This window comes from Heterocephalus glaber, unplaced genomic scaffold (assembly GCF_053883595.1).
Source record: "Heterocephalus glaber isolate CG9 unplaced genomic scaffold, H.glaber_assembly_v1.0 deba00001072, whole genome shotgun sequence".
Lineage (NCBI taxonomy): Eukaryota > Metazoa > Chordata > Mammalia > Rodentia > Bathyergidae > Heterocephalus > Heterocephalus glaber.
In genome coordinates this window covers 6196741-6218541 of record NW_028258189.1, presented here as the reverse complement: position 1 = coordinate 6218541, position 21801 = coordinate 6196741, and the positions used below count along the sequence as shown (strand labels likewise).

Sequence of the window (21801 nt, the reverse complement as noted above, 5' to 3'; positions counted from 1 at the left end):
ACTTGTGTGGGACATTGCTGGTATCCAGGCCCTTGGCTGAATCCTTTGGGCCTCCAGTGTGGGGTTAATCTCTTGCACTCCTCCGTATTTGACTTTTTGGGTAATCATCATAAAATAATCCTATTAATTATGGGTCCTGTATTAAATGTATTCCCTTGCCAAAACCCTGACTACAACATGTGATAAAAAATACATTGAACACTGCTGCTGAGTGCCGTCCAGCGGAAAGGCAGCTCGTAAACACACGACACTGTGTCCTCCACCCGAGTCACCGCATCTGGCACCGTGTGACTCCCGGCTCCTCCCCAAGGTCAGGATGACGGGGAAAGGTCACCATTTTGAGTCCACTCAGGACATCGAGGCAGCCAGAATGGCACAGCCAAAGACCCTCAGGAAAGAGCACTCCAGAGCTGCTGCGGCCAGCGGCCAGGATGGTGGGAGGAGGGTGCTTGAAGCAAGATAATATTTTCAGGGAGACTCATGGTGATGTGTCTTTCACTGTAATAAATGTTTCACACTTACACATTAACTGTACATTTTGATCGGTCCTTGCATGAAGCCCATTTCCCAGGGGCAGGGGAGTGTGTCCCCAGAGTGGTTCCTTCAAACAGGAAGTCATCTTGTGCACAGGTAAGTGTGGAAACTTAATACCAAGCTAATACTGTGTTTTCCTTCTGTGCATTGAAAATAACATCAGTGAGGGCCGGGGATTTAACTCAGTGGCACTGCGCCTGTCCCTCAAGTGCAAGGTCCTGAGTTCGATCCCTGGTACCAAAAAACCAAATCAATAAATCACATCAGTGATGAAAGCGCACTGCCATCTGGTGTGCTGGTCTCCGTTCCAGTGACCATTATGCCTTGGTTCCTAATGTAGCAGTGTTGGACACTGCTGGGACCTGAACAGGTTTACAGATTCAGGATGGGATTAACGCAGTTCTCACGAGATGGAGTGAGCTCCTGTTATGAGGTGGGTCAGCTTCTGTGTTCCCCCTCACTCATACAATGCTTTTGTCCGGTAGGCAGCTGCCCTTCTTCTTCTAACTGAGTGGGGCAACATGAAACAGTCACTGAATATGCTGTTTTTGGTATAAATCACCCAGCCTCTGTTATTTTATTATAGCAACTGACAGTGAACTAAGACACAGCATGATAGCATTTTTAAATGTCCAATTAAAATTATACTTATGAAGTTTGCCTGTTATGGTTTGGATCTTAAATGTCTCCCAAATGCCTGAGTGCTGAAAGTTTGCTTGGCTGCCATGATGGTCTTCAGATGCAGTTGGACCTTTAAGAGGTGGGGCTTAATGGGAAGAAGTGAGGTCATTGGGTTGGGGCTGAGTAGGAGAAAGTGAGTTCACTGGGGGTGGGGTTTAATGGGAGGAAGTAAGTTATTGGGGGTGAAGTTTAGTGGGAGGAAGTGAGGTCATTGGGGTGGGGCTTAGTGGAAGGAAGTGAGGTCATTGGGGTGGGGTTTAATAGGAGGAAGTAAGATTATTGGGGATGAGGCTCAGTGGGAGGAAGTGAGGTCATTGGGGTGGGGTTTAATAGGAGGAAGTAAGGTTATTGGGGATGAGGCTTAGTGGGAGGAAGTGAGGTCATTGGGGTGGGGCTTAGTGGAAGGAAGTGAGGTCATTGGGGTGGGGCTTAGTGGGAGGAAGTGAGGTCATTGGAGGCACGGTTTTGGAAGTGATACTGAAATCCTGGGCTTCTCCTCTTCCTCTCTTTGCCCTGGGGCAGCCATGATAGGAGCACACTCAATGAGTCACACAAACACGGACTACAACCTCTGAAACCATGAAGGCAAATAAGACTTTCTTCCTCCCAAGTTGGCTTTTTTCCAGTATGTCGTACCAGTGCTGGGTTATAACACTGAATGGCTTTGTCTCCATCTGAGTAGCCGAATGCCTTTCCCACCTCCAGCCCTCAGCTCTGTTCTCTTGTTCTGGACTGAGTCTACAGACTTCTCTGGATTCTGGTTCAATTCCACTGCTGCTTTTTGGCTGGTATTGTTTTAATAGCAGATGCACCCTGTCACACCTGGGACCTCTCACCCTGGGGCCCACCAGAGAGCCCTCCTGTTCTGTGGAACACACAGACAGCAGACTGCACTTCTGCCGTGCAGGACCCACAGTGTCCCACCCTGCCACCCTCTGGGGACAGCAAGTCCCCCGTGTGCCCTCCACACAGTGCTGTACTGGGTGGAAAGGGTCAGGATTCCACAGTGAGACAGAGAGCGGTTTCAAAAATATTTTATTGTCTGGAATAGCTGTAATGTCTCAGCTCCATCCTCACAGCCTCCCTGCACACACGGAGGCGGAAGCGATGACAGGACAACACCGAGGCATCAAAATTCACACCTGCAGAACGGGACGACAGCGGCGGTGTGGAGGAAGAGTGTAGAAAAAGCTCACCAGGGCACAGACCAACAGGACGAGGGGCGGGTGCTGCTGGGGGCACCGCAGCACGGATGTTCACATGGACTTCACAGCTCCACATGGAGACCTCCTTCATTCTGCTGTCAGCCAAGCACAGGGCAGGGAGGTCTGGGGTCCTTCCTGGTAGCCAGAGGAGTCTCACACAGGATGCACTGGAGAAAGTGCCTTATGCATAGGTTCGCGTTCCAAAGGAACTAAATGCTGGATATGCTACTAGAATGTCCCAGAGCCCTCTCATTGCACCTGCAAAATCTCTAGTCCACCATTTCACAGGGTGATTCTCTGCTTCTAAGACACGGTCTCTCCTCTTTGCAAGATGACACCAGAACATCCTAGGTAACTCGGCTGGAGGAACCCAGGGAGCCCCTTGGGTGTCTTTTTCCCAGCCGGCTGCTTGCTCTGCACACATGAGGAGGCCGGGACCACTGGCTGGGATTGGCATTGGCGCGTGGCGTGGGTTGCATCTGAGAATGACGTGGGGTAGGTCCCCAGCGGCACCTACCCTGGCGATGGCATCGTTAGAAGGTGACGGTCCTCCAGGGGGCCCATCCAGCCAGGGGTGCAGGTCAACACTCCCCCTGGCCTGACCCTCGGACGACAATGGGACCCAGGGATGTTGTCACTATGCACAAGGATGAGGCTGAGGGCGCTGTCACAGCAGAGAGAGCCAGGCAGCTGGGCAGGGGTGGCCAGCGGTGACCAGAGGCTGGATGGAGGTTGGGGATCCCCACATGGCCCCCCGAGGTGAACTGCCCAGGAGCCTGATCTCTTGGTCATGGCTTGGCAAGATGGGTGAAGGGGGAGAGGGCCTTAATCCTCAGCAACAGTCACCCACCCTTCTCCCCCGTAGTGCAGCTGGGGTGGCGTGCTGGTTGGGTAGCCCCAGAGGAGGGTTGGGCTGCTTGCGACCTCCAAGGGCCTGAGCTGCCTGTTGGAGCCATGGTCTACTGGTGGTCTGGCGCCCTGGCTTGACCTGGTGGGCAGGATGACAGAAGGCTTCACTGCCACCAGAGCTCTCTGTCCCTTCAGAGACCCTAGAAGACGGAAGAGAAGGAAAGAAAATATGAGTGTTTCGTCTCTTTAAGGCTACCAAGAGCTCATTTTTCCCAGTGCCCTGTTCTTGTCTGCTGTCATCACATTCTAATGGTAGGACTCAGGGGTCCCTGCAGAAATGGCCAAAAATCCATGTGATGAAGATTTGGTCCCTGGGGTGTCTCTATTGGCAGGTACTGCAACTTTCAAAAGGCAGAGCCTAGTAGGAGGAAGTGAGGTCACTGGGGGCATGGCCTGGATTCCAGTCTCTTCCTCCTCTGTGCTTCCTGAGCATGAGGGGAGCAGTATTTCACCGCAATGTGCCACCGGCCAGGGCCCAGGGACAGTGGAGACACTGGACCACAGATGGAGGCCTCTGAAAGTATGAGCCAAAAAATACTTTCCTCACAAGGAGATCATATCCAGTACTTTGTCCCAGTCCCTGAATGCTGACTCACATTTCTAGTACCAGGGTCAGGAGATACGAGATGTGACGTAGCCAAGCATGGTGGCCTGTGGACAGGGGCTGATGCAGGAGGACCACAAGTTGGAGTTCCACCTGGGCAAGTTAACAAGACCTTCTCAAAACATGACAAAAGTTGAGTTGATTGACTAATTTTAAAATGCTGGTGATGGGACTCAGCAGAAGTGTGACCCTGGGTGCAATTCTCAATGCTGATTTTTAAAAAAGGAGGAGGAGGAGATGGAGAAGGAGATGGAGGAGGAGATGGAGGAGGAGATGGAGGAGGAGGAGCAGATGGAGGAGGAGGAGATGGAGGAGGAGGAGACAGAGGAGGAGATGGTGGAGGAGGTGGAGGAGGAGGAGATGGAGGAGGAGGTGGAGGAGGTGGAGGAGGAGGAGATGGAGGAGGAGATGGAGGAGGAGGAGATGGAGGAGGTGGAGGAGGAGGTGGAGGAGGAGGTGGAGGAGGTGGAGGAGGAGATGGAGGAGGAGGAGATGGAGGAGGAGATGGAGGAGATGGAGGAGGAGATGGAGGAGGAGGAGATGGAGGAGGAGATGGAGGAGGAGGAAATGGAGGAGGAGGTGGAGGAGGAGGAGATGGAGGAGGAGGAGGTGGAGGAGGTGGAGGAGGAGGTGGAGGAGGTGGAGGAGGTGGAGGAGGAGATGGAGGAGGAGATGGAGGAGGAGGAGATGGAGGAGGAGGAGATGGAGGAGGAGGTGGAGGAGGAGGAGATGGAGGAGGAGGAGGTGGAGGAGGTGGAGGAGGAGATGGAGGAGGAGATGGAGGAGGAGGTGGAGGAGGTGGAGGAGGAGGAGATGGAGGAGGAGGAGATGGAGGAGGAGGTGGAGGAGGAGGAGATGGAGGAGGAGGAGATGGAGGAGGAGGAGGTGGAGGAGGTGGAGGAGGAGATGGAGGAGGAGATGGAGGAGGAGATGGAGGAGGAGGAGATGGAGGAGGAGATGGAGGAGGAGGTGGAGGAGGTGGAGGAGGAGGAGATGGAGGAGGAGATGGAGGAGGAGATGGAGGAGGAGGAGATGGAGGAGGAGATGGAGGAGGAGGAGATGGAGGAGGAGATGGAGGAGGAGGTGGAGGAGGTGGAGGAGGAGGAGATGGAGGAGGAGGAGATGGAGGAGGAGGTGGAGGAGGAGGAGATGGAGGAGGAGGAGGTGGAGGAGGTGGAGGAGGAGATGGAGGAGGAGATGGAGGAGGAGGTGGAGGAGGTGGAGGAGGAGGAGATGGAGGAGGAGGAGATGGAGGAGGAGGTGGAGGAGGAGGAGATGGAGGAGGAGGAGGTGGAGGAGGTGGAGGAGGAGATGGAGGAGGAGATGGAGGAGGAGGTGGAGGAGGTGGAGGAGGAGGAGATGGAGGAGGAGGAGATGGAGGAGGAGGTGGAGGAGGAGGAGATGGAGGAGGAGGAGATGGAGGAGGAGGAGGTGGAGGAGGTGGAGGAGGAGATGGAGGAGGAGATGGAGGAGGAGATGGAGGAGGAGGAGATGGAGGAGGAGATGGAGGAGGAGGTGGAGGAGGTGGAGGAGGAGGAGATGGAGGAGGAGATGGAGGAGGAGATGGAGGAGGAGGAGATGGAGGAGGAGATGGAGGAGGAGATGGAGGAGGAGATGGAGGAGGAGGTGGAGGAGGAGATGGAGGAGGAGATGGAGGAGGAGGTGGAGGAGGTGGAGGAGGAGGAGATGGAGGAGGAGATGGAGGAGGAGATGGAGGAGGAGATGGAGGAGGAGGTGGAGGAGGAGGAGATGGAGGAGGAGATGGAGGAGGAGGTGGAGGAGGTGGAGGAGGAGGAGGTGGAGGAGGAGATGGAGGAGGAGATGGAGGAGGAGGAGATGGAGGAGATGGAGGAGGAGGTGGAGGAGGTGGAGGAGGAGGAGATGGAGGAGGAGATGGAGGAGGAGGAGATGGAGGAGGAGATGGAGGAGGAGATGGAGGAGGAGGAGATGGAGGAGGAGATGGAGGAGGAGATGGAGGAGGAGGAGATGGAGGAGATGGAGGAGGAGGTGGAGGAGGAGGAGATGGAGGAGGAGATGGAGGAGGAGATGGAGGAGGAGGAGATGGAGGAGGAGATGGAGGAGGAGGAGATGGAGGAGGAGATGGAGGAGGAGGTGGAGGAGGTGGAGGAGGTGGAGGAGGAGGAGATGGAGGAGGAGATGGAGGAGGAGGAGATGGAGGAGGAGATGGAGGAGGAGGAGGTGGAGGAGGTGGAGGAGGAGGAGATGGAGGAGGAGGTGGAGGAGGAGGAGATGGAGGAGGAGATGGAGGAGGAGATGGAGGAGGAGGAGATGGAGCAGAGCTGAAGCAGAAGAGGAAGAGAAGAAGGAAAAGAAAGAGAAGAAAGAGACAGAGAAGGAGGAGAAGGTGAAGAAAAGCGAAGAAAGAAGAAGAGGAATAGGAGGCAGCAGTGGAGGAATCGGAGGCAGGCACGTCCCTGAGCAGTCTTGTGGTACCAGAAAGCAAGGAAATGTTCAAACACGAAAAGACAGGGTGGCAGAAGTCACCCTGAAGGAGCTCTCGGTGGCTAAATCTGGAGTGATTCCAACAAGAATATAAAATAAAATTGGATTGTAACCCAGAGTACAAAATCAATATGCATTTAATTAAATGGCTGAATACATAAATAAATGATGGGAGGGACACATCTCTCATGGAGAAGAACTCCAGGCAGGCATTCTGTGCAGATTTCATAACTTCTGGACGGTGGAGCATAATTCACTCACAAAGCATGGGATGGTTTCTGTCCAAGATCACGACACTGGGGGAACATGTCCCTGCCAAATATTGCTTCAGCAGATGTCCAAAGCCAACATCAACAGAGATGGGGCATGGTGATAACATGGGCTCTCGGTAGGCTGCGTTGGGGAGGTATTTCATCTCCATCGTCTTCCCCCACAAAACCAGCCATCCCTATCTATCCATGAGAAAAAAATCAGAAGAATCGCAGTACAGGGTAGACCAGTTCTCCTCCGGACTCTCATGGTCATGGAAAACAAAGAACACGTCAGAAACTGTCCCATCTGAGAAATGCGTGGGGAAGCAAGACACCTCGATGTCTGAGGGACCCTGGGACAGAAAGATGGCACTAGAAGAGAAGGGGTGAACCCCAAAGAGTGGGGTTCAGAAGGAGAGAAAGGTGTTGTGGTTTGGGATCTGAATATTCTCCATGGGACTCGTGTGCTGAGGCTTCAGTCTCCAGTCGATGGTGCTGCTGGGAAATTGCAGAACTCTTAGGAGGAGAGGGAGGTCTAGTGGGGTGAGGTAGGTTATTGGGGTGTTACCGTCTGGATCTCTAAGTTTCCCCCAAAGGCTCACATATCCAGCGGTGGGGCTTTCAGAAGGTGAGTGGACCACACTCATCAGTGGGTTCATCATTCACGAGCTCAGAGCTGAAGGCAGGAGGAGGAGGTGGGCTCTGGTTGGACGAGGTTGGTCCTTGGGTGGGGCTACCTGGAAAGGCATATTCTTGTTCCTTCTCCCTCTGCTTCCTGGCCACCATCCACTGAGCAGCTTTTCCTCAGCCACACCCTTCCTCCACGTTGACCATGGACTGAACCCTCGGGAACTGTGAGGCAAACTGAACCTTTCTTCCATAAGCTTCTTTTCTCGACTATTTTATCACAGCAGCAGAAAGCTGACCCACACTCAGGGGCAGGAGGACCCCTGGGAAATATACTAGCTCAGACACCATTTCTGCATTTGTGGGTTGTTTCTATTCTGCAGATGGCAGGACCGGGAGGAGCTCAAAGCTCTCTCTCCTGGGGAGTACAAAGTCTGCAAAGACCTCACCACAGTGGGGTGGGATTTCTGGGTCCCACCAGAAAGGCAATGATCTACTAGAGAAACGCTTTTCAACCAGGTTGAAAGCTGCTTGGGGTGGGCAGGCACATCCTTCAATCAAGGATAGGTCTGGCCATGCAGCACTGCTTGTGGTAAAACCACCTTTGGGCAGTAGAAAGTGGAGAGGGGAGAAGCGTTGATAAGGAAACGGAGCATCTGCTTGAAGGCTGGGGGTGGGGGGTGGACCCTAGCAAAAACAAGATGGCAGAAGTAGGACAACTCGAGACCCGTGCTGCTCAGGATGGGGACCACTCCCCCAAGAGGCTCTTGGATACGGGCCCCTGGATGAAGACGGCTTAGGCCTAAAATGTCCCCCAAGATCCCCTGTGTGGAAGGTGACTGAGTCCCAGGGAGCTGTGGTCATCGGTGGATCCATCCATGGATGAGCTCCTGGCTGAAGCTGCTGTAGGAGGTGGGGCCTGGATGCAGGAAGCGGTCAGTGGGAGGCAGGAAGATGAATCTGCCTTTCCTCCACACTGATCATACTCCAGGCAGGAAGATCTTTGACTCAGTTTCCCTCTCTGCAAGCTTGATGCACAAGCTTGATGCCACGTCCAAACCCTGAAACCTGGACTGGATCGTTTGAGTTCGGGTTGAACAGTATTAGCGAACAGCGACAGAGTTGATCATGTAGCAAGCTCGCCTTCGGAGATCCCTGTGTTGTTGTCCTCTGTAAGCAAAGCTTCCACCAGCCTTCTACGGGGGCATCACAGGACACCAACCACGTCCGGCCTGGGCCGAGTTGGCTCGACCCTTCGTGCTAGGAGCATCCCCCGCTTTGATTTGCATTTTGACCCCACCATGTGGATGAAGTGAGCCTTGTTTTGCAGAAGAGGAGATTTAAGGCTGAGGGTGTTACCCGGGAGCTTGGTGAGATGGTGGAGCTGGCAGCCAGCAGACTGGGGCGGGGCTGCCTTGTTCTAACGACTCAGTTTGAAGTCATCTGACCTGCAGGAAACGGCAGTCCAAAGTATTGTCGTTTCCTCTCCCGGAGCATGTGTGCTTACACACAGCACACGCACAGACACACGTTCATTCACCCATGCGTGGCAGTGCAGCCCGCTGTCTCCTGTTCCCCAAACACCTCCCTTTCCCTGTTCACCCAGAAAACTTCTCTGTCTTGGAGCTCAGCCAGGGGCTGGGGTCCCCAAAGACTCTCCTCCAAGCCCTCTGGGGTCCCTCCTCCTAGCAGAGACTCCCAGTCTCTGCAGATGCATCAAGGTGTTCCGTTCTTATCAAATAACCCTCCATCTCCCGCGTGGGTGGGGAATCGACATGCTCAGAGAGCACGTTTGGAATCCAGGTTTGGAAGGTGTTATTGTTTCTAGACTATAGAAGGAGATCGGGATGTTTGTCAAAGGACTGGCCCGAACCCTGGAAGTGTCAAACCTGCGGGTGGACAGGGCAGACCTGGGGTTTCATGTGGAGCAAGTTGTGTTTCTGGACGTTTGTCGATTGACTCTCTGACCCCAGGACCTCAGGCTGCAGCTGTGGGGAGACTGGATGTTTATTGATTGACTCACTGACCCCCAGCACCTCAGGATGCAGCTCTATGGAGAGTGGATGTTTGTTGATTGACTCTCTGACCCCAGGACCTCAGGCTGCAGCTGTGTCTTAAGACAGGGTCCTAGGAGCCAGTGAAGGTAAACTGAGTCCCCCGGGTGGCCCCAACCCCACAGGGCTCGGCCCTTCTGAGCAGAGGATGGAGGACGTGGACACACACAGAGGGACACGCCTGTGAAGTCACAGGGAGCCCAGGAGCGAGGCCTCAGAGGAGCGGGCACTGCCCACGCTGGGCCTGGGGCCTCAGTTCCCGGACAGGGACAATAAATCTCCGCTGTTGAAGCCCCCCGGGCTGTGGGCCTCTGTTTTGACGTCTCTGGAAAACAAATGAAATGAAAGGCGCCAAGAGGGGTGGATTGAAGCCAGAGCTGTGGTTCCCGGCGTGCCGGGCGATGGGCAGGGGCGTTCCATTGTTCCTGAAATTTGTCCCAGGCTCCTCGGCTGGGCCTCTGGAAGTGTCCTTTCTCGGGCGTCCCCCAAGGGAACGAGCACCGTGTTGAAACTGCGTTGCCCCCCGGGGACCCCAGCAGTGGACGCCTTTCCTCCGCCCCGCCCCTTCCTCCTGTCTACAGGCAGAAGGAGGCCCGCGCTGGGAGGTGCCCGCCTGCTGCGTCTGAACCCTGAGTGCCCACGTGGAAGGCTCCGTCCCGAGACAGCAGACGTGCAGCCCTCCGAGCGGTGACTGGATCCTGAAGGCCCGGAGCTCTGCAGCGGGTGAATCCGTGCGTGCGTTTGCAGTTTCATGGGCTACGGGGAAGCAGGGGACTCGGCAGGTGGAACTGAGCTGAAGGTCCTGGTGACAGGAGTGTGACCTTGGAGACTCTCTCCCTCTCTGCCTCCCTCTCTGGCTCTCTCTCCCTCTCCCTCTCCGTCTCTCTCTGTCTCTGTCTCCCTCTCTCTCTCTCTCTCTCTCTCTCTCTGTCTCTCTCCCTCTCTCTGTCTCTCTGTCTCTGTCTCCCTCTCTGTCTCCCTCTCTGTCTCCCTCTCTGTCTCTGTCTCTCTCTCTCTCTCTGTCTCTGTCTCCCTCTCTCTGTCTCTCTGTCTCTGTCTCCCTCTCTGTCTCCCTCTCTGTCTCCCTCTCTGTCTCCCTCTCCCTCTCTGTCTCTCTCTGTCTCTGTCTCCCTCTCTGTCTCCCTCTCTGTCTCCCTCTCTGTCTCCCTCTCTGTCTCCCTCTCCCTCTCTGTCTCTCTCTCTCTCTCTGTCTCTGTCTCTCTCCCTCTCTCTGTCTCTCTGTCTCTCTCCCTCTCTCTGTCTCTCTCTCTCTGTCTCCCTCTCTGTCTCCCTCTCTGTCTCCCTCTCTGTCTCTGTCTCTCTCTCTCTCTCTGTCTCTGTCTCCCTCTCTCTGTCTCTCTGTCTCTGTCTCCCTCTCTGTCTCCCTCTCTGTCTCCCTCTCTGTCTCCCTCTCCCTCTCTGTCTCTCTCTGTCTCTGTCTCCCTCTCTGTCTCCCTCTCTGTCTCCCTCTCTGTCTCCCTCTCTGTCTCCCTCTCCCTCTCTGTCTCTCTCTCTCTCTCTGTCTCTGTCTCTCTCCCTCTCTCTGTCTCTCTGTCTCTCTCCCTCTCTCTGTCTCTCTCTCTCTGTCTCCCTCTCTGTCTCCCTCTCTGTCTCCCTCTCCCTCTCTGTGTCTCTCCGTCTCTCCGTCTCTGTCTCTCTCCCCTGCTCACTCACCACTGGGTGACCACCTTTCCTCCACCCCAGACTGAACACTTGACCCAGAATCCACCTCTGTGCCTCTAGGCTGGTGGATGCTCTCAGGCCTTTGGTCCCAGCGGCGGAACACCAATGCGCACAGCACGGACGTGCAGGACCCTGGTCTGAGTCCTCTCCTTGCTTCTCCGTCCTTCACCTCTCTACGCCCCACACTCCCAGGAAGTGACGGACGCAGAGGATTTTTAATTTTCCGACGGCTTTGGTCCTGGACTTGCCACCACGCCTGCCGTTGCAAGCACACGGTCCCGGACATTGCTTGGGTTGCTTTTCTCCCGTTGTTCTCTGCCTCGTGTCTCTAAATCTCATCAGCTCCGACCCCGAGGCCCGGGGACAGACGGTGGCCAGAGGGATTTTGCAGATGCAACTAAACGAAGGGATTTCAGCAAGGAGATCCGGCTGGGTTACGCTGTCAGGGCCAAAGTAATAACGGGGTCCTCATTCGAGGGGGCAGGAGACGCGCGGCGCTGGAGGAGTCCGCGGGGCGAGGGGCGCGTGCCCGCCACCCCAGCACTCTGAGAGACTCAGGCAGGAGGGTCCCACATTAGTGTCATTCCTCAGACCCCAGGCATCAGGCCCACGAGATCCCGGAGGGTTCCCGGCTGTCCTGGGCGGCCCGTGTTTCCGCCTTGTTCCGAAACAGGGCCGCACTTGGCCGGCAGAGCTGGGGAAGCCCAGTGCGTCTGTCACCGGGGAAGCTAGGCCCCCACGGGTCAGCTCTCTTCAGAGCCGAGGCTCTGGCTACCCTCGCGACCTCTCTCGCTCTCCCCCAAAACAGCTCCTTGGGGAGAAGCAGCAGCGCCTGGCTCCAGGCTCTGCACCCCAGCCAGGCCCGGGGGGCGGGGGCGGGGAGCAAGGTGGGGAAGGGAGTGGAGAACAGCAGCCGGGCACTGGGCCATCCACCAGCGACTGCTTCCGTGTCAACAGCAAGATATTCCCGTGGAGCGGAGCAGGAGTGGCCCAGCCCTGTCCGGCTGCCCTCAAGCTCCAAATCAAACACCACAACAGCTGAGGTCCAAGCAAGAACAGCCACGAGAAACCGGGTGTGGGGCGCACGCCCGGCACCTCCACACAAGGGAGGCTGAGGCAGGAGGATCGCCACAAGTTCGAGGCCAGCCTGGGCCCCATAGCAAGACCCTGGCTCAAAAAAAAAAGAAAAAAAAAGAAAAAGAAAAAGAAAAAGAAAGAGAAGAAATAACAAAAATCATTGAAAATATTTATCTACAGTCACTTGTGTAGTAGGGGAACGGATACGTTCAGGAAATTGGTCTGCTGGGCAAAGCTGCAGGAGCTCAAAAGCACATGGGGAAGGTGAATCAGGCTCAGTTGTATAGAACACGCTGCAGTCGGAGGAAGCCGTCAGAAGGCTGTAGCGTGCCCGTCCTCAGGAACAAACAGCTTTCGAACAGGCATTTTCCAGGGCTGGACCCACGCAGGGCTGGAGGACTTGTTAAGGGGAACTGCTATGTGAGTCTGTGGTAACTCTGACCCCACAAAGGGAACTTTACGCTATGTGTCTTTGTAGATAGCCTCTTTACTGGGGGCGGGGGGACATTAATTCTGAGAACTGTCTGATGGGAGGCTGAAGCAGGAGGGTGTCGAGCTTGAGTCCAGCCTGGGCAACTTAGCGACTCATGCAGAAACTGTCTCAAAAAAGAAAGAAAGGTCTGGGATGCAGGTTCATGCGAAGGCCCTGGGTTCGGTCCTCAGGACCCCAAAAGACAGCTCTTTCCATCTTGGACGATGTGTGCATGTGTGTGCGCGCTCGTGTGTGGTGCTGGGAATCCATCCTCAGCCTCTGAGCTCTGTCCTAGGTCTTGGTATACAACATCTCTGTCTTTCACGGTGGTGGAATTCTCCCCCGTGCTGGATAACATCCGGCTTAGAGTCAGAGATGTCAAGACAGGAAAGGACGGATGGCCTGGAAGTGACCACCGGCTAGCTCAGCGTTCTCCTGGATCACACCCCGCCTGGCAAACTCTCAGGCCACGCAGCAAGAGAGGAAGGAGGCCGTACCAGTCCCGGGCCACTGACGGACGGACACACTGTTCCCGTTAGGCTGTCACTGAAAATGGGTAATGGACGGGACTGGAAACTGCTCCAAAGTTCAAATGGCCAAGAAGTACACAAAGCAGCACTCAACGTGGCTGAACACAAAAGAAACGCAAATTAAAACAGCTCCGAGATACCGTCTCAGCCCAGAAAGCACAGCCGTCATCAACTAGGAAGCCCACTGGATCCAGCCATTCCCCTGGTGGATTCTTCCTTAAAGAGTTAAAGCCGTCCTATTACAGTGACCCATGCACACCCGTGTGTACAGCGACACAACTCACAATAACTACATCTCATGAGCAGCCTCTGTGTCCATCGGCAGATGATGGATAAAGAAAATGTGGTATTTACACACCGTGGAGTACTACTCTGCCACGAAGAAGGATGGACTTAAGTCATAGTAGGAAAACTGATGCAACTTGACACTGTGATGTTCAGAGAAATATATCAGACTCGCCAGCTTCAATATGCCATGATTTTTCTTCTATGAAATCGTAAATAATTTTAAAAGAAAAATATAAATAATTTTAAAAGCAAAATAAAAAGATAGATAACAGGAAATAGAACTTCCTCAACTGGGAAGGACACAGAGATAGGAGGAGGGGAGGGAAGGATAGGAGTTCAAGGTCAGCCTGAGCGACATAGTGAGGCACTGAATCGTCTCGTGAGGACAGCTAGCTTTCCACTCACCTAGAACTCACCGTGGAGCCGGGACTTGAGGCGATCCTCCTGCTTCAGCCTCCTGAGTGCTGCTATGACAGGCATGCACCACCTGGTCCACAGCAGGACAACAGGAGAACCGGCCACTGCTCCCTGGCCCTGCAAACCCCTCTGCGGATGGCTGTTTGCTGACACCACACGCTACCGCCTTTGTTCCTGTGCGACTACGCATGCCCAGGCTTTGCGAGGAAAGCCTCAGACAAGTTCAACCCAGTGAGGTGGGGTGGCACAAGCCTGTCATCCCAGCACTCGGGAGGCTGAGGCAGGAGGATGACCTCAAGCCCTGGCTCCATAGTGAGTTCAAGGTCAGCCTGAGGGACACGGCAAGACCCTCTCTCAAAAAAGCAAAAACGAAACAAAACCGCCAAGCAAACAAACCAAAAGATGTCTCTGGAGTGTAAATTCCCGGACCCCAGCGTTTCCTTTTTAAAAATCTCTCCTTCCTATGATTAATGCATTTTACCTGGGAAGACACAAAGGAAAAGCTGCATCCAAGCGAATCCCCCGACCACATCTGCAGCTGCTTGTGCCTGATCAGCGAGGCGGGACTGGCAAGGTCCCTCCTCCTCCGCCGCAGCCTCTGTCCCAGCCTGACGGACGGATGGACAGACGGACGCAGCCCTGGGTCGGGCTGTGGTGCTGCCCGGACTGAGGTGGAGGAGCCCGAGTCGCCCCGCGGGTCCCCAGCTTGGGGACCGTCCTTCTAGCGGGAGGCCAACGCGGATTAGGGAACGGGGACCCCAAAGCGCAAAGCATCCCCGGTCGGTCGGTCGGTCCTTCTGCAGGGCTCTGTCTCACCTGGGCCCAGGAGCCTGGGAGGCAGAAACCCGCCCACGAGACGCTGCAAAATTGCTTTCCTGACTCCAGGACGCACGCGGGGCCTGGGTTCCCTTTTCCCTGTTCACTGCGCGCGGCTGACGGCGGACGCTCACGCATACGGAGAGAGCTTTGGAAACCGGAGTCTGGCTGGGCTGTGTCTGAAAATAGAGAGCTAGCCGTTGCTATGGAACTGATCAAATATTTAAGGAGTGGGAGGCTGAGGCGGGAGGATCGCAAGTTCAAGCTCAGCTTGGGCAACTTAGCAGCTTAGACCCGGTCTCAAAATTTACAAAGTAAATAAGTAAGTAAATAAATAAATGAGCTTGGGATGGAGCTCGGTGCAAAGGCCCTGGGCTTGGTTCTCAGTGCTAGAAAAGAAAAAGCTCATCCAGAAAGTATTCCTAAACCTCAGAGGAGAGACAGAACTAAAAATGTAGCTCACAACTTCTGTGGGGTGGAAGTTTAATGAAGACGAGTTTGGGAGACAGCAACACGCACGCACACGCAACAGCCCGGTTCCCACGACCAAACGAGCTTCCCCCGTGAGCCCGGGCGGCTTATATAACCCTCCACCTTCACCTCATTTCTCTCCCTTCTGGCAACCCTGTCTGAGCTGCTGTGTGCAAGAGAAAACGCCATGCACACCTCGTGGCTTCCGCCCTGTCTCAGCAAAACACTGCAGATCTCGGGTGTAACTGCTATTTCTGGAAACACAGAGGTCCTCCTGGCAGGGACCGGGCCTGCTCTGGTCCCTGCATCTGGAGGAGACACAGCTGTTATGCCCCTCCCCGATATTCTGAGCTCACCCTCCTGCCCACTTGGGTTCATCTTTTCGGACCCCTGAGGATGCACCGGAGTACAGCGCGCTCCTGTTTAAACATCCATGCATGTTTCCCTTTGCTTTTTATTTTGAGACAGGCTCTTGCTAAGTTTTCCCGGCTGGGCTTGTGCTTGGGATTGTCCTGCCTCAGCCTCCCCACTGTGCCAGAGAGGCAGGCATTGCACCACTGTACGCAGTTCCGTTTTTCTGTTTTCTCTCGGTGTAAAATGTCCAAAGGGGTCACCCGTGATCTCATGGCTCCCCTGGAGAAATGGTGTCCCTACGGCTATGAGGAGAAGCCAGCCCAGGTTCCCGGAGGTACAGAGATACCGGGTAGCAAACAGACTCTCCTCCGATGATCGATTGGCTGTGTGACCTTAGCCGAAGCTTCCCCCGCCTGTCCCAGCAGTGTCCATACCTGGAAAGGATGACGCCCTGCCTGGCCACTGTGGGATTGCAGGGCCACTCAGGGGCTGTGGGGAGGACTTTGGAGACCATGGGGGCACGGGGCCTGGTGTGTTTGTCCCCAGGGGGTGGCACCGTCCCCCTCTACTTGGGCAGGAGTCTGTCTTATATATCTATCTGTGCATCTGTCTCTCCATCCATCCATCCTCCATCTGTCAGCATCTATCTGTCCATTCATCTACCCATCACCTATTTATCTATGTTCTATTTATGTATCTATCCTATCTATGCAACTATGTATCTATCCTATGTCACTGTGTATCTGTCCTATGTATGTAACTATGTATCTATCCTATCTATATGACTATGTATGTATCCTATCTATGTAACTATGTATCTATCCTACCTGTTAACTATGTATCTAGCCTTTTTTTTGTATCTAGCCTATCTATGCAACTATGTATCTATCCTATCTATGCAACTATGTATCTATCCTATCTATGCAACTATGTATCTATCCTATGTCACTGTGTATCTGTCCTATGTATGTAACTATGTATCTATCCTATCTATATGACTATGTATGTATCCTATCTATGTAACTATGTATCTATCCTACCTGTTAACTATGTATCTAGCCTTTTTTTTTGTATCTAGCCTATCTATGCAACTATGTATCTATCCTATCTATGCAACTATGTATCTATCCTATGTCACTGTGTATCTGTCCTGTGTATGTAACTATGTATCTATCCTATCTATATGACTATGTATGTATCCTATCTATGTAACTATGTATCTATCCTACCTGTTAACTATGTATCTAGCCTTTTTTTTGTATCTAGCCTATCTATGCAACTATGTATCTATCCTATCTATGCAACTATGTATCTATCCTATCTATGCAACTATGTATCTATCCTATGTCACTGTGTATCTGTCCTATGTATGTAACTATGTATCTATCCTATCTATATGACTATGTATGTATCCTATCTATGTAACTATGTATCTATCCTACCTGTTAACTATGTATCTAGCCTTTTTTTTTGTATCTAGCCTATCTATGCAACTATGTATCTATCCTATCTATGCAACTATGTATCTATCCTATGTCACTGTGTATCTGTCCTGTGTATGTAACTATGTATCTATCCTATCTATATGACTATGTATGTATCCTATCTATGTAACTATGTATCTATCCTACCTGTTAACTATGTATCTAGCCTTTTTTTTGTATCTAGCCTATCTATGCAACTATGTATCTATCCTATCTATGCAACTATGTATCTATCCTATCTATGCAACTATGTATCTATCCTATGTCACTGTGTATCTGTCCTATGTATGTAACTATGTATCTATCCTATCTATATGACTATGTATGTATCCTATCTATGTAACTATGTATCTATCCTACCTGTTAACTATGTATCTAGCCTTTTTTTTTGTATCTAGCCTATCTATGCAACTATGTATCTATCCTATCTATGTAACTATGTATCTATCCTACCTATGTACCTACCCTACTTATGTAACTATGTAGCTAACCTAACTATGTAACTATCTATCTGTCTATGTATCCATCTCTGTATCTATGTGTTCATCTATTATCTGCCTGTCTTTTATCTATTCACATCTGTTTTCTATGTCTGTCTATCTGGGTATCACCTATCTGTCAATGTCTATTTATCTATCATCAACTGTCCATATCTGGCTATGTATGTATCCATCTGTCCATTCATCTACTTATCTATTTATCCATATATCTTTTATCTACCTCCATACCCTCTCTCTGTCTCTCTCTCTCTCTCTCTCTCTCTCTATATATATATATGTATATATGTATTATCTATCAATTTATTAATCTGTCTGTCAATCCATTCATCTAGGTTTCTATCAACCAACCAATCATCTATCAATCACCTCTGTATTCATCTTTCCTATGTACTTACCTGTCCACTCATCTTACCTACCTATACACCTTTATCATCCATCTTTCTATAGATCATGTATCTATTAATCTCTATCATTTATTCAATTGTATCTATCCATATATCCATCTTGTCTCTATCTACTGATAGATATTCTATTGTCTATCCATAGCTATCATCTATCTATCATTCTATCATCTTTGCATCTAATCTGTGTTCTTGTCTATCCTATCCTCTGTTTATCTATGTATCTACTGATCCTCTATGGATCTATGAGTCTATCTATGTATCTATGATCTTTCCATCTAATCTGGCTTCCTGCCTTTTCTATCTAAGTTTCCTCTCTCTCCCTCTCCCTCTCTCCATGCAGGGGTGCACTGTCCTACAGAACAAACCTCCATCACCTGTGAAATCCGTGACCCCCAAATACCCTGCCCTTGGGTCCCCGTGCTCCATCCCCTTCTGTCCTGAGCCTTTGGCAGCTGAGGTGACCTCTACTAAGCAGGGAATCCAAGTCACTCGACCGTAGTGCCTGTGTGTGTGTGTGACTGGCTGCTAATTCACGGGACACATTCTCTGGGAACTGAATACGCAGCACTCCACTGCCATTGAAAGCCCAACTGAGAGAATAACCAGGAGGGGGAGGGGGAAGTGAAGAAGGAGCCAGTCCCCAGATTCCCAGGTGGGAAGGGGCCTCCCCCACCAGGTGGGTGGGTGGGGACAGAGCGAGTGGCTTTGGACAGGACATCAGCCCTGGGACAGTGTCACAGGTGGCCTGGGTCTTGTTGGTCACGAATGAGGGGTGATTCAAAGGAAACTGCGTATCCATCTCTGGCCCACACGTCCCCCACTGGTGACCGAGCCTCAAACCCTCACTGCTCCTCCCTGTACTCACGGCTCTGGTCTGAGCTGGCTGCAGTGTGGGGTCTGAATTCCCAGGAGGAGGAGGAGGAGGAGGAGGAGGAAGAGGAGGGATCCCTCTCTTCTCTCCAGTGCTGATACCTCCTAGGCCCACACTTCGTGTTTTCATACTGAACTTTTCTCCCCTGTGACTGCGAAGTCCGTTTCAGCTGATGTGGACACAGGTTCAGCTCCGAGACAGAAATACCTGAGAAGCCAGGCATGGGGGCCCACACCTGTCGTCCCAGCACTCGGGAGGCTGAGGCAGGAGGCTCATCGCGAGTTCGAGGCCAGCCTGGGCTACACAGTGAGACTTTGCCTCAAGAAACAAACAAAACAAACAGAGAACTCGTGGCCACTTTGTCATGTGAAGACAAAAACTAACCTTACCTATTTTGTTGTGTGAATGATGGGCTTTTGGTTCTCGGCCCACAGTGGGGGGAGCGGGCCTTCTTGGGGGGCGAGGTATTGAGGAAGCAGGCACCCTGCATCTGGCAAAAGCGTCCACCCCACCTGGCCACCGAATCACATCTGCCCTGAATCGCATCTGCTCGGGGGGCCACACTGCCTCTGGGGAACCTGCGTTTGCTCCCTCAGTGCCGCAAAATCACTCTGGCTCAACTCAGATTTTAGCTACACATGGCGCGCACATAGATGAGCCCGTCAGCACCCCAAAGCACACACCCCCACCGCCCTAGCGTTTCTGAACATTTCCGGCCCAAGAACTTAATCTTTATTTTTGTTTTTCCCTTTATCCCTCAAGTGGGTAGCAGTTCCCACTGGGCGAGGTGTCTGGCGAGGTCCAGGCCAGGTGGCAGTGCACAGAGCCCACCGGCCTGGGTCTGTCTCTCTCCTGATCACCAGCAGCGAGCCGGTGCATAAATCTGCAACCTATTAACCGGGTGGCTCTTTCATTTCTCTTCCGTTCTTTCCTCTCTGTTTCACAGGTTGCTTCCCCCCCTCCCAGCACTCTATTTCAAGGGAGGCATTATTCTTGCTAACAAGATATTTATCTAAGTCACGCGTGTTTCACCTTCGCAAACTTGCCGGGCACCTCGGCCCGGTGGGCGCAGCTGTATTCCGGTCACGTCCCGCGCCTCTATGCCAGGGCGAGCGCGCAGGGGACCCGGGAGCCACCTCCGTGCTGCTCCCCGATTCTGCCGTCCCGGGGGGGGGGGTCATGTCACAGTGCGGGGCCCCGGGCTTCCGCGACCCTGTCCACTTCTGCTGCCCACTGCTAGCCCGGGCGGGCATCCCCTTGGCCCCCGGGTCTGGCACTGGGTCCGCCACGGGACCTCGCACCTGGGGGCAGGGCGCCGGGGGCGGGGACCCCCGGGCGCTGAGCCCCCTAGACCCCCTTGGGGAGAGCGCAGAGCCTCGGCCTGAGGCGCCCCGGGGTCCTGGAGCAGGGGCCAGGGCCTGCGGCCACCTGCAGCTCCGCGCCCGCTGCTCCCGCTGCTGCCCCTGCGGACACCGGGCCCGGGGTCCCGCGCGGTCCCGAAGTTGGGGCTCCCCCACCCGCGGGGCCCACTCACCGGACCCCTGCTCGGCGGCGCAGCCCTGAAGGTCAAGGCGCGGAGCCGCTGCCGGACAAGGACGCGCGGGCGACGGGGTCGCGGGGACCCCCGAGCCCGGGCCGCTGCAGCCCCCGAGGCGCGGGGCGCGGGCGCTCACAGGCCGTGGTCGCAGTCCACATCGCGGCAGATGTACCAGAGGATCACGTAGAGGATGAGCAGGATGGCGAAGATGAACAGGGCCACCAGGATCGCCTTGGTCACCGGCGAGATGAGCGACTGCATGTCCGGCCCGCGCGGCGCTCGGCTCCCCGGGCGCGCAGCCCCAGCAGCGCCGCATCCGCGCGGGTCCGCGGGTCCGCGGGGCAGCGGGCGGCAGTGCGGTCGGAGGCTCCGCTCGGCTCCGCTCGGCTCCGCTCGGCGCGCGGGCTGCGGGGCGCGGGGTCCCCGGCCGGGGCCGCGCGGGGGATCGGGGCGCACGCGGGGCGCAGGGTCCCCCTGGGGGACGCGGCCGTGGGCGGGGACGCGGGGGGGGGGGAGGCGCGAGGCTCCAAGTCCCCGAAACTTGGGTGGCGGCGGCGGAGAAGCTCTGCGCCGAGACGGGGGACCCGGGCCGCGGGGCGCAGCGCGCAGGACGCGTCCGTGCGTCGTCCGTGCGCCCGGGCCGGCCAGGGGGGCGCGGGTGAGGGAGGGGGAGGGGAGGCGGGCGAGCCCGGGAGGGAGGGGCTGCGGGCGGAGAGAGCGGTTGGTTCCCCCTGCGCAGGCCCTGGGAAGGGGGCTGCCCGGCTCCTGCGCGCTCCCGGGGCCCCCTCCGTCCAAGCGAGGAGGTGATGTAGCCCCCGATCCCTACACGCCCCCCACCCGTGACGCCCGGTCTCCTGAGGCCTCTTTCCGGACCCCACCCGGGCCCCCACCGTTGGCACCACAGGGGAAGGGAACAGGACACGGGGATGACTCAGACCCCATGGCCGGAGCTGAGGAAAGACCTGCAGGCTCAAGCGGTGGGCTCCGGAGGGAGGGAGGGAGGCACAAACCCAGCCCGGAGCCCAGGGTTACGTCAGGGAGGGGAGGGAGACTCGGGCTCTGCAGAAAGTGTGAGAGTCGCTGCAGACCCTCGGCGGGCCCCGGGGCGTCAGTCAGAGGCCGGCTGTAGCTTTGCAGGACATGGGGCATGGGTCGGCCCAGGGCTGGAATGGGGCCCGGGACAGCAGATTTTGCTACACACAGGTGCATCACACACGCGCACGACCTCGCATGCATCACACACACGTACGCTCATGCATGCGCACACGCACCCAGCTTTCCTGCAGTCTGGCCTCACCTCCAGGTGAGCAGAGCCTGGAGCCAGATCGGAAAGGGAAGGCCGTGAGCAAGACCTGATCCTGCTTCTAGGCTGCCCTCAGGGAGCTAGGAGCTGTGGGTCTGGCTGCTATGGGAGGATGAGAAGCCCCCAGCTTCCTCGGGCTGCAGACTTGGGCTCAGGACCCCTGCAGCCCCGGGAGCCCGAGGCCTTGAAGTGTGTGTGTCCCCCGGCCAGCACCAGGGTTGGACTCTGACCTTCAGAGTCAGGGACAAAGCAGGCAGTGCCACCTG

At 54.7% G+C, this 21801-nt stretch overlaps 1 protein-coding gene across 3 annotated transcripts; it reads right to left on the bottom strand.

The window, feature by feature from the left end:
• Nucleotides 1–2233: 2233 nt before the first annotated feature.
• On the bottom strand, nucleotides 2234–20563 carry LOC147828459 (uncharacterized). 3 transcript variants are annotated; one of them, XR_015450805.1, is made up of 2 exons: nucleotides 20230–20563; nucleotides 2234–3469 (listed from the first exon to the last, which is right to left on the bottom strand). XR_015450805.1 is itself a non-coding variant. In XM_087209954.1 (2 exons), the coding sequence occupies exons 1-2, from the start codon at nucleotides 20491–20493 to the stop codon at nucleotides 3253–3255; spliced, it is 342 nt and encodes a 113-aa protein (XP_087066080.1). In that variant the 5' UTR covers nucleotides 20494–20557; the 3' UTR covers nucleotides 2234–3252. The 3 variants fall into 3 exon arrangements, 1 of the variants encoding a protein (XP_087066080.1); XR_015450806.1 differs by having other exon boundaries at nucleotides 20405–20557; XM_087209954.1 differs by having other exon boundaries at nucleotides 20369–20557.
• Nucleotides 20564–21801: the final 1238 nt, after the last annotated feature.

Coding starts and splice junctions, on each gene's coding strand:
- LOC147828459 (XM_087209954.1), bottom strand. CDS start 20,493: ATGCAGTCGCTCATCTCGCCGGTGACCAAGGCGATCCTGGTGGCCCTG. Junction 3,470..20,368: donor GTGGACTGCGACCACGGCCT/GTGAGCGCCCGC, acceptor TCCGTCTTCTAG/GGTCTCTGAAGGGACAGAGA.